Genomic DNA, 12,684 nt, shown 5'->3' on the forward strand with positions numbered 1-12,684 from the left:
TTGTATCTACTGTAATGTCTGCTTCATTACAAATGAGGGCTTGGCCTTAATTGTAACTCCGAGAACTAAATAAATGTTGATCGATTGCCTATATCGTAGCCTACACGCGGGGAAAGTGTTACAAAAACCACAATTCCCATCATCCATTGCCGCTCTAGCGTGGACGCGACTTCCGCATCTGCGCTGTGCGGAGCTGGGCTGACGACACGCTGGGGCGAAAAGCATGGCGGACGGCGAGATGGAAAGCGTGAAGCCAAACACAGAGGAAAACCTCGAAGGTTCGAGTAGCGACGAAGATAACAGTCCTATTAATGAAGTCGAAAACGAAGTGGTAGTGAAGACCTTCAAGGATTTGGTAGGTTTGTCTCTCTGAGTGAAGAAGAGACGTCGTTATAGCTACATAAACAAGCAGTATAATAGCAGTTTGGGCTAACTAAGCTAAGACTGGTGCAATGTGGAAGATAAACATGATCAACAGCTCACACAGTTCTCTGCCCGATGTCTTTTCCGTCCACAGGGTGTAACTGAGGTTCTCTGCGAGGCTTGTGACCAGCTGGGATGGAAGACTCCAACAAAGATTCAGATCGAAGCGATACCAGTAGCCCTTGATGGTGAGAGATAACTGTTATCTGAATGCATCAGAGTTTGTTGCTGCCAATGCCACTGTGTTTTCTGTACAGTCTGTCACATGTCATAAACAGTGTGGTAAACAGATATGCTTAACATAAAAATAACAATGGTGGAAGAAGAAGTAGAATCACATCTTTTACATAAGCAAAAGTAACCATACCAGAGTGTAGCAGTACTCCATTGCAAGCGAAAAGCCATGCATTCAAAATATTACTGAAGTATTGAACTGTATGCTTACGTTACCATCCATTAGAATGAGCCCTGTCGATATAACATTAAATGTTCCATGGTCGTACTGTTATTACTGGTGCATTTACATTTGAGCATCATTAAAGGTGGAAAGTAGCTCAAGTGGACAACATTCTACCAATGTGTACTTTTGAGGGTTTCAATTTACTGTATACAAATGCATCATAGGACCTATGCATATTGGGTTTCATCATTTATAGTGTGTAGTCAAATGTTTTATTTTAATGAAGGCCTTGTGGTTCGCAACAGCTTAGTAATAATCATTATTATAGGTCAATACTATCTCAAGCGGTATACTAACTATACAACACTATACCTGCCAAATAAACGTGTGTGTGTGTGTGTAAAAGTACAGTTTTTCTCTTAATTACATATTGTTGCACATAGTATTATTCCTGCATTGCTCTATACACATTACATCATCAATGTCGTTCGTCTTTACCTTCCTCTGGAAACTGCAGGGAAGGATGTGATTGGCCTGGCCGAGACGGGTTCAGGAAAGACGGGAGCCTTTGCCTTGCCCATCCTCCAGTCGCTGCTGGCTTCACCTCAGAGGCTTCACACCCTCGTCCTCACCCCCACCAGGGAGCTGGCATTTCAGATCGCTGAGCAGTTTGAGGCCCTGGGCTCCAGCATCGGCGTAAAGTGCGGTATGTATCCATTAAAGATTTGCTTTCTTTTTTCACGATGCAGATGACTTCTTGCCGTCCTTTTACCTATTACTTGTCTCATTTCTGCCGCAGCTGTCATCGTTGGAGGAATCGATATGATGTCCCAGTCCTTGGTGTTGGCTAAAAAACCACACATTGTTATTGGTAAGACTATATAAAGTGAAACTATGATCTGTATTTTATTTTCTTATTTTTTTCACACGGATGAGGTCATAAACTGCTTGTGTTGTGCTGGCTGTCGTCATTATTAACACACATTTCAAAATGACACTGACAATAGCTTTTTTGTAGTTGTTTCAATTCTCTGAACTGACCATTGTAGCATTTACGTGATGACACTGATCAAATGTGTTTGCAGCCACACCTGGTCGGTTGATAGACCACATGGAGAACACAAAGGGCTTCTCCCTGCGAGCGCTGAAGTTCCTGGTCATGGACGAGGCAGACAGAATCCTAAACATGGACTTTGAGACGGAGGTCAGTCATTAGAAAGTCTGACCCACCATAAATAAAGCTTTTTCTGATTCTGATTCTGACATGTTGATGTCACTGTTTCCATTCAGTGCAGCAGTTCCCCCAACATTTTGCTTCATTGTGTACAAATTATTACTTGAGTGGTAATACTCCTTAATTTTTCATTTTAGGAACATTGCTACAAAAAGCAGTAAAAAGTCCGGCACTATGAGGATTCTTTAAGTATCTCTGTTTTCTTTTTCCAGGTGGATAAAATCCTGAAAGTGATTCCCAGAGAGAGACGCACCTTCTTGTTCTCTGCCACAATGACCAAAAAGGTAGACAAACGCTCATCAATGGCAGTGTAGTCTTAATGGTCCTGCTTTGTTCTGCTACTGCTGAAGGTTTACCAGTAAAACAAATTACCTTTGCACAAGAGAATCACACCACTTGTATGTAGAGACCTCAGGTTTCCCTCATGCACTGACATGTGTTTATTCGGTTTTCAGGTCCAGAAACTCCAGAGAGCAGCTCTGAAAGATCCGGTCAAGTGTTCAGTGTCCACCAAATACTCCACAGTAGAAAAACTGCAGCAATACTACGTCTTCATACCATCCAAGTACAAGGTAGGGCTCGGGTTGGGTATAGTTTATATTTTATTGTTTTTTATTCTGCTCATTAAATCTGGTTCTTAATCGAATCTTGGTCCGCATTCCAATATTTTTTAATTTAGAATACATATTAAAGATGAAAAATTAGCCTGCCTTTATTCTTGGCAACTAAAAGGAAGGTTTTGCGAACAAATATTAGCCTTAGCATGTAGCACCTTCACCACTAATCTATTGTAATTAATATATTGTAGAATTTGTTATTTGTAGACAACACCATTTATGTACATTCAAAATAAAGGGGTGAATCAAATTACGGTATCGCACCGTAACATTGCAGTAGTATTTGTATGATGTATATTGCATTTTGTAATAGCGTCATGCTTGTGTTCTATTTTGTGGCAGGACTGTTACCTGGTGTCCATACTGAACGAGCTTGCCGGCAACTCTTTCATAATTTTCTGCAGCACGTGTAACAATGCCCAGCGGGTGGCGCTGTTGTTAAGGAACCTTGGCATCACTGCCATCCCTCTGCATGGCCAGATGGGTCAGGTAAGGCTTCAGAGGAACACACACACACACACACACACACACACACACATATAGACAGACACACATATAGACAGACAGACAGAGACACACACACACACACACACACACACACACACACACACAAATGGTTTGCTGAAATTCTATACACCAAAGAGGATAAATCAAGAAAATAATTGGTTGATCATTAATACTGAAATGTATAGGTAGTTGTAGCCATTCATTTTAAGACTTAGGAACAGCATTATTTGGTTCTGACTTTAAATATAGTTATGTGAATTTATCGTGCTAAAACGTAGAGTTTAATTTTGAGTTTTCTTGCTAAGAAATGTACTTTGTGTAACATTTATGAACATCAATGGTTCATTGTTGATCATCCTCACTGTGACATCATCTGCCAGATACTTACAACCCCAGTCATCCTTAGTTTTTAAGCATTTACTCAGCCTTGTTTCAGTCATTGTGTTAATATAACTCTGGTGCTGTTTTGGCTAGATAAACAGCACCCTCTTCTGGTTTTGTTCTAAAAAGCAATATGACTTTTTGCCCATCAAACCTGCTGTGCTGCATAAACACTGGTCCACACTGGATCGCTTTTAGGATGTTATTATACTGTTAACACATGTAGTCTCACATACTGTATTAAGCTTTTGAGGATGCATTTCCATCAGTCCTAAACACTCCTCTACCGTGTCTTTTTCGTTGCCTATTTAATGTTGTGCTGACTGAGTGTCTCCCTCCCTCTGCTGGTCAGAATAAACGTTTAGGAGCTCTGAACAAGTTCAAGTCCAAGTCTCGCTCTGTGCTGCTGGCGACAGACGTGGCCTCCAGAGGACTGGACATCCCTCATGTTGACTGTGTCATCAACTACGACATCCCCACTCACTCTAAGGTACCGATTGCTGATGTTCACAATTGCTGCTTTTTTTTTATTGTCTGATTCTGTTTTGATTTCATTTGAATGGATGTTTTGGGTCTGTCTGCTCCCATAGGACTACATCCACAGAGTGGGACGAACAGCCAGAGCAGGGCGTTCGGGAAAATCCATCACTTTTGTCACTCAGTAAGAATTGCCTGTTTCTCAGCAATATGTTGCTAGTTATTTTCTAAGTAAATTAGACGAAGATGAGTTGACTGCAGCAAACTGACGTATTCCGTTAACTTAGGTACGATGTGGAGCTTTTCCAGCGAATCGAGAGCCTGATTGGGAAGAAACTTCCTGCCTTCCCTACGCAGGAAGATGAAGTGATGATGCTGGTGGAGAGGGTGAGCGAGGCCCAGAGATTTGCCAGGATGGTAAGACATGTTTACTGTATGATTTATTTTCTGAATGTATTGCAGAGCACGCAAAACCATGCCGTCTTTTGCAAAACGGTCTGGATGAACATTAAAGCACAAGCCCTATAGTAATACTAATATAAATAATAATGAATTGTATTTATTATTTACAGAACACTCAAGGACACCTTACATTTAAAACATGCAAAAGTACAGTTAAAAGGCAAATAAAAACTAACAAATGAAAAATCTATAAATAAAATTAGACATAAACAACATATCAATGAATTTGATAGAGCAGAGTTACATGGGATAGGCCAATCTGAATATGTGAGTCTTCCCATATTTTCAAATTGAAGGTAAAATGTTCCATGCAGTAACACTTGTCAAGGACACACTGTATGACACCTGTAAAAGACTGGTGTCAAACAACTTTTAATGTCCGTTCAAATAGACAAACTGAATGATGCTGAATTTTTTGGGAATCGATTGCATTGCATTGGCCTCATTTAAGCACTTTTTTACCAGCTTACAAAAAATAAAGGTGTATTGGCGTTCAATAACCTCCTATCCAAAGACAAATGCATTTGGAACAGGGCTGGTGGTGTCAGTGAAAGGGTCTGGGGGGGGGGGGGGGAATGGGTTTGTTCCTCTTCGTAGAAAGAAACATGAAATATCCGAATTGTGTATTGAAAAAGCCTGATGACTCGAGAAAACAACGTCTTCCTCAGGAAATGAAGGAGCAAGGAGAGAAGAGGAAAAGGCCCAAAGGAGGAGATAGAGACGAGGACGACACAGAACAATCCAGCGGAGTGAGGAAGAAAGTGAGAGGGGGATCAGGAGGAGGAGGAGGAGGAAGAGGAGGAGGGGGAGGAGGAGGAGGAGGAGGGATGAAAAAGAGGGGTGGCGCAGCCTGGAGAGGAGGCCAATGAAGCCTCCCACATTGACCGGACTGTACATAACCGTATTCATACCGTACCATTTTTTTTGTTTGTAATAAAAATGCCACTGCGAAACCCAAAGCCTGCGTTTGGGGTGAGTTTTGAAATAAAATGCTGCAGTTGCCCCTTTCAGACACAAGAGGGGACTGTTTCAGTTTACAGCAGGGGGAAATGGAATGATGACTTAATATAAGACTTATTTTGAATGGGAAAAGATGTGTTTCAAAAGATACATTTAAACTTTTTTTCTTAAAGAATATTTTGTTTATAAGAAAGACCTGTGGGATATCAGAGGGTGCCACAATGTATAGTAGTGATAATGCAAGTTAATTTGGAAGTTACAAGAAATATTGGCAAGCAACAGTTGCAATATCCATAATCTTTTCATGCATGTCATTGAGGGGTTGGTTTCTTCCAGCCAATGATGGGGAAGGGGGCGAGAGAGACCAATTGTCTCTAGGCTGAATCTAGTGGGTGTGTGCAATACATAGATATTTGGAGCATATATTTTAAAAGCTTTCTCCACAGGGAAAGGTATCCTGATGAATATTAGGCTATTAGTGAGTTTATTCATAAGTTGAAATAGTCTTATTATGACGGGCATCGACAGCACCCAGCCCACACTTGTGCTCAGGTGAATCCTCCCAGACGGTGTCACTGTTGTGTATTGATCTGCACGGTCACTCTCTATGAGCACAGTCCATCGTAGGCGGGAGCATCGGCGGTCAAGTGTGCTCTGTTTAGGAGGGGGGCCCCAGTGTAGAGGCAGCGCTGTGCCTGTGGTGTGGTGCATACCAAAGCCCCAAATACATGCCTGCATTTCAATAGTGTGCAGCAGCTATTCGCATTCAGGATCGCATCGGGGGGACACCGGACTGACTGCTGCTTGGCGAACGGGATCTGAGCTGCTGCTTATTTGCTGACTACACCAGGTAAGTTAGGTGTAACTCTGCGCGAGGACAGACCGGGATGAGAGAGAGAGAGGGATCGAGCGCGTGGGGAATAACAGAGTCTCCGCTGTGTCTCCTGCGTGGAGGAGGATGGTCCTGTCGCTCTGGAAATTGAGTTTGATGTTGTTGTCTTTATTTGGCTCTTTGAGTTGACAGCTATTCTTTGAATGCGAGGTATAGCCTACCCTGCTGCTGACCCTATTTTATTTCCACCTAGACAAATGTTAATGAGGTAACTGAACCTGAAAGTAATAACAGACGACAAAGCAAGTGCTAGAAGCTAGCTTAATTAGTCCAATTATATTTGAATGCAACTAAACTTAGCTAACGTTAACAAAATGTTTTTGTTTAGCCTATTCCAACTGTCCTTGGCGAAATATTCACTGGACTTTCAGCTAAGGTTGCCCAAAACGTTATTTATCATAAAATGGCAACCCCCGTAGCCTATCTAATTTAGCTTAATTACTAAGCTATGTCAGCTGCGCAGGTCTATAACCGCATTCTTAATATTTGTAAACAGGAGTTAAGCAGCAAGTTTCATTCAGTTTTTTTTTGTTGGGGGGTTGTTATGCACTGTCACCGTAGCCTATCTGTTGTATAAGCTCCATCTGTAGCAGACAGGCGCAGGCTGTAGATAAACTGGACGACATGAATGTGTTAAAGTGGGTTATTATCTATACCGCATGATTTCCAGGCGATGAAAGTGGACCGGTGATGAATGTGGCATTCCAGACGTCGCCCCGTCCCATCGGATCTGCTGTATGAGCGGTGTAGCCTTACCTACGCAGTATGCGCATTACTGTGTAAACCCACTCAGCGAAAAGTCCTGCACACGGAATACCTGCACCAAAATCTAGTTCAAATTTAAAGTCGTGTTCATGCTCTGAGTCGAGATGGGGACTTTAGTTATCTCCGTCTCACTTAGTCCACCTGTGTTAGTTATTAGGCTACTTTGTCATAGGCTACTAGACGTGCATGAGGTTCATATGAGTTCATGCCTACCAAGCAGATTCTGTCTGTTAAAAATGTGATTTGTCATAGGCCTAAAGTTATTAAATAGCCTATGTGTAGAGAGGAAATCAGAATAAGTGCACAAAACATTAATGACACTCTAATCATGATAGAGTGAACATATACAACATGATCCCTTATTGAGTCTGATCACAGAAGGTGTAAGGATCTTCTAGAGAGATATCAGGGACCCATGAGGTGCGGATACTGATTCTGACATTTCATATTCTTCCTGTAATGTCTTATAAGGTAACAATCCCTGACCCGCCTGTGTGTGTTCTAGGTGTCTAGGTATACAAGATGTCTCATCGGAGTGGGCAAGAGGACCCTGAGCGGTACCTGTTTGTGGACCGGGCCGTGGTTTACAACCCGGCCACGCAGGCTGACTGGACAGCCAAGAAGCTGGTGTGGGTCCCCTCGGAGCGCCATGGCTTCGAGGCGGCCAGCATCCGGGAGGAGCGAGGCGAGGAGGTGCAGGTGGAGCTGGCGGAGAACAGCAAGAAGGTGGTGATCAACAAGGACGACATCCAGAAGATGAACCCGCCCAAGTTCAGCAAGGTGGAGGACATGGCTGAGCTCACCTGCCTGAACGAAGCATCTGTGCTGTACAACCTGAAGGACCGCTACTACTCTGGGCTCATATACGTGAGTTACTCTAGACCCGGCTGGACCTTTCAAAGATTGTCTGTGTTTTTTTGTAGCAGTAGGCTTTCCTCAGCTGGGGAATGATTACCTCAAATAATAACCCCTGGTTCTTCTGTCAGCTATAGATTCAATTTCACCCCTTGCTGTTGTAATTGCAAAATGATGGGCAGTGTTTCTGCATGAATGCACGACGCCCGTCTCAACTTTAGGTCTTTCTAATGCACTCTAATGTGGAAGTAAGGTCTGATGTTTAGGCTATCAGTCTGTGTTTGGAGACAGAGAGGGCATTGAGCCTTTTGGTTTTCACACACACACGCACAAGCACACACACACACGCGCACACACACACACACACACACACACACACACACACACACACACACACACACACACACACACACACACACACACACACACACACACACACACACACACACACACACACACACACACATATACACACACACACACACACACACACACACATATTTGCTTGCACACAGTATGAGTGACAGATCTCACTAGTCTTTTAACCATTGCCAGACCTTCACCTCTGCTGGATCTGTCCTCCTTAGGGCCACTGGGTTACAGATTGTTACCTCCCCCTGTGGCTTCCCTCACACCTCAGTCAGAGACAGGCCTCTTCCATAAACACTACTGCTTTCAGTTTGTCTCGCGCTGTGCTCCTACTGCTGGGCCTGATTTGATCACAGAGATGGCTTGCCTCTTCTGTTGCAGTACTATGTGTACAACTAAACACACATGGTCCAAGGTAGGGTTACAGAGTGTTTTCTGACCTTGTCTTTAAGAGCCATGTAAACCCAGATACATTTGAGAATGCTATATACATGTGGAATATTTTTTTTTAATTAAAGTTCCCCATAATCTCAAAACCCAAGCTGGTAACTATAACTCAGATCACAAGATGACCACATGTCAGTTTTCCAGGGCTCAGTTTCCCCCATCCTCATGGCCAAATGTATTAAGCTTATAGAGTAGTGTAAAAAACCTCTGGTATATGCGGTCATAATGCAGCCCACAATCGTAATAATTCATAGTGGTATGTAACACAACAGTGCAACGGTCCCCATAATCCAATTTCACTACTCTGGAACTGCAGATGCTGTGATCTTGACCCATTTAGTGTTGTGTTTTCCAGGAATAGAATGTGGGTTAGTTATCACCTTAGACACTCTGGTTCAGAGACTACAGGGGGAATTGTTGCACTTTCACAAAAGGTGAGTGTTTGAGTTTGGTCATACAGCAGAGTAAGAAATGAATGCATCACTGAAGTTGGTGATATCAATTTCCCATATGCCCTGAATTGATATGCCAGAACCCCACGTCCCTCCTTGGTTCCTCTTCATTCTCTTTTTCATACCATGGTGTCATGGTTTCAACTTTTCCGCGGTTGCGAATTGGCTTTTGAGCTTGTTAATTTGGCCCTTGGCTAAAAGAAATTGAGAACATGTGTCTGACTGTGTAGGTTTCCCCCGTTTGCCCTTAGGAGAACAAACCCCGCATGTTCTAAAACTTGATACAGTGTATTTGACTTACCCCCCAAAGCTACGGCAGACATAACATCATGTCTCCCCCAGGCTGTGTCCTTAGTTGAGGTGGTTGGGAAGACTGTCATTCATAGCTCCCTTCACTTTCAGATATTGAAGAGACTGTCTGTCCACTCGTTATTTGAACAAATATTGTCTAGATTTATAAAATGGAGACAAAAAAGCTCGGTAATTGAACCAAGATCCAACACAAAAAAAAATGTAATCTAACTATAATAATACAAGTTTGTTGTCATGTGTTTGCTCTTGCTCTAGAACGAGCCTTATAAATATGTTTGTTCTATGAATTGCAATCACACACCTTTCCTGGCCAGCAACTGAGACCTGAATGCCCCTTTTCCCATCAGACAGATCCATCCATGAAAAGTCAGTCAGCTTGCTTTGCCAACTCATGTATTGTAGCAGCTTGCTATCGGTGATGTAGTGAGTCTCAAGCTAACCCCAATGCTGCACACTTGGCTACGCCACGCCAGCGGGGCCACAAGCGGGCCTTTGTGTCGTTAGATAAGCCTCAGCTGTCAGAAAGCCTCAGCATTCTTCCATGGTTAAGATTGTCCGTCTGTCTGTCTCCTGCCGCCCACTTTAACTCTGCCGCTGCTCAGTGTCTGTCCTGTCTTCACTGACTCTACTCCCTTTCCCACACTCTCTCTCTGCCACGTTCCTTTCCCCTTACAATAATGCCACTGACTTTGGGTTTTTCTTTCATTCTTGCATTTTGACCACATCTTATTTCTCACATCCTTAGTTTTTTGGAATTATTAATATGTCTGCAATTCAAATGTATGCAAGCTAAACTTGTAACATTAGCCTAGTCCAAACTGCTGGATTTTCTGCAGGGCAAAAGGTAAAGCAGCGCAGAAAAGCAAATGAAAACAAAAATGCACATATCCATGAGGAGAGACAGATTTATATGTATGTGGTAAAGTCTCGTGTGGTCTCTTCCCACGGGACTTTTGCTGGACCCACTGTGATTTTGACAAAGGAAAACATGAATTCATCACTTAAGTAAGGAGGTGTTGTAGAATTCCCATGGCCACCCTGCTCTTAAATTCAGTAAGGAGGAATTTCCAGGTTTTTAAAGCCGGAGTGGAGCAGAGGGTGTCCTGCTGCCGTGGATGTGATTTGACACCGTGCATCACAGTGGTATTGATCATATTTCAAAAGCATAGTCTGAAGTATTCGCAAACTTTGTTATGAAATCACTGGAGCGACTCACTGTCAAGGGAACGGTCAAGATCTCCTTTACACCACATAAATCAATGGCACACATGCTGCCTCTGCTGCACTCAAGAGTTTCCTCTCCGGCCTGTGCTGGTAAGGAGGGCCTATATCCACGTATGTATGCACGCTGCAGCCTGACTGATCAGAGGTGGCAGATGGGGTCGGCTGTTGCCTGTGTGTTACTCAGCTGTTACTAGGCCACGGCATCCCCTCCCCTGGATCTGATTTCACAGTGGAAATATCCCCATCTCTTTCCTGGACTAGGCCAGACACGTTGGTTTGGCAGGCGGTGTTGGGTTAGCCCTATGCTCCGGCTAGCTGGCCACAGTCATAGTAAATGTTCTTTATACTGCAATGATCCCGCAAAAAAGAATAAAGAAATCCCTGGAGTGCAACAACAGGCAAATGTGCAATTTAAAGGCATTTTTGTTTGACTGCTCACAGAAATTAGGGGAGTTAATAACAGTCAAATTCAACCTTTGTTATTGATTTTTTAGGTCAGGTTATGTTTCCCAACCATTCAAATCTAAATGATACCTTACTCCAATGCACCATTTCAACTCTGTTCAAAAGTAAACTGCCTATTGAATTCTCTGAGTGGAAATAACCAAATAAAACATGCATATCGAGACATGATGCATCAAATTACAATTCGCACTTGTGCCCTTTAGCTGCCTGGGACAGTCCCCTGAAAACCTCACAGTCCAGTCCAGGTATCTCTGTCCGGCCTGGCCAGCTGCTCTAGCCCTGCATGTGTCCAAACCCAAAGAGAACAGAACAGACCCCCCTATTTATAGCGGATCCAGTTCAGATAAGGGGTGAATTAATTTTTCATAAGCCTGAAAAAAGGAGAGTGGAGAGCTAGAATTTCAGCAGAAAGCTGAGCTCTCCCCTCAGGTCGGGAGCAATTTACAGAAGGGCTGAGAGCACGGTTCACTGTTTGTTACACCCCTGCATGTCGACTGGATTGGTCCAGAGGGAGCCATGTCAGCTGGACCATTGCTCCACTGCTCATTTCTGTCTGCTTCTCTCTCCATCCACACCTTCTTTTTTCTACCCCTATCTATTTTTTTGTTTCTGGATCAGCAGTGAATGGCATCAGTTGCTAACCAAGCTCTTACGTAACGGCTACAGTATGCAGGCTGCTATCTGAGGCATGAACCTATTGCTGCTGAGTCACTAACAGCATGGTGCCTCATCCAGCTTTGGATGTAGGTTTGATTATGACGCAGATGTCTCAATGTTTGATATGAAAAAGTCACTAAACTTAAGATCTTTTGGTTATTGCCTTTGCCTTATGATGGAATTTATGTTGCCATTAATTGACAACAGAAGTGACAAGAGAGAATACCAGAATGAATAGCTCTTGAAACCATTAAAGCTCTTTGAAACAGAGGCTCAGTCATTCATCACAGATGGCAGTCTGGAGAGAGCATGTGCTTTTTTTATGAACTCAAAGGCCCATGCTGGCATTCAAAATAAGTGACTACTCCTGAATATAATTTCAACTCAATCACAAAAGTTTCACGGATAGTGATTTTCATTTTCACTTCTCATACTCCTGATTTTTTAAAGTTTTGGAATGCATTTGTTTTGTTTTAAGATTAAGAGCGTACATATGGTCCAAGAAGGTGACAGAACAAACAAACATGTCTGTCACTCTGACCTTTAAGCCAGCAGGGAGACAGCAGCCTGTGATCCCTGAGGCAGCTGCTTCATAACATCCATCAAACATGTGTCCACATGTGATACATATGTATCTTTTTGTCGGTGGTAAATCAACATGAGATTAATGGCATGATTCATCTATTGGACAATAATTGCTTTTTTATTTCTAATTGATTAACTTTAGTTAACCTTCAGTTTTAGCTATGCAGTACTTCAGTATTGATACAGCTCTCTTGTTTACA

The 12,684-nt window shown here is 42.9% G+C and overlaps 2 protein-coding genes across 2 annotated transcripts in view; both read left to right on the forward strand.

The window, feature by feature from the left end:
• Positions 1-208: 208 nt before the first annotated feature.
• Positions 209-5,370, forward strand: ddx47 (DEAD (Asp-Glu-Ala-Asp) box polypeptide 47; the record flags this gene model as incomplete). Its single annotated transcript, XM_080044584.1, has 12 exons — positions 209-355; positions 518-611; positions 1,341-1,529; positions 1,623-1,694; positions 1,909-2,027; positions 2,270-2,341; positions 2,513-2,629; positions 3,017-3,163; positions 3,915-4,052; positions 4,153-4,223; positions 4,327-4,456; positions 5,170-5,370. The coding sequence occupies exons 1-12, from the start codon at positions 224-226 to the stop codon at positions 5,368-5,370; spliced, it is 1,482 nt and encodes a 493-aa protein (XP_079900710.1). The 5' UTR covers positions 209-223.
• Positions 5,371-5,918: 548 nt separating this feature from the next.
• Positions 5,919-12,684, forward strand: part of LOC307262770 (myosin-10) — a 50,631-nt gene continuing 43,865 nt past the window's right edge. Inside the window, exons 1-2 of the mRNA XM_080043741.1 lie at positions 5,919-6,311; positions 7,624-7,985. Of these exons, the coding sequence (XP_079899867.1) occupies positions 7,641-7,985 (345 nt within the window). The 5' untranslated portion in view covers positions 5,919-6,311; positions 7,624-7,640. The remainder of the gene's footprint in view (positions 6,312-7,623; positions 7,986-12,684) is intronic.

The sequence above is a fragment of the Ammodytes marinus genome (genome assembly GCF_949987685.1).
Source record: "Ammodytes marinus genome assembly, chromosome: 16".
Classification (NCBI taxonomy): domain Eukaryota; kingdom Metazoa; phylum Chordata; class Actinopteri; order Uranoscopiformes; family Ammodytidae; genus Ammodytes; species Ammodytes marinus.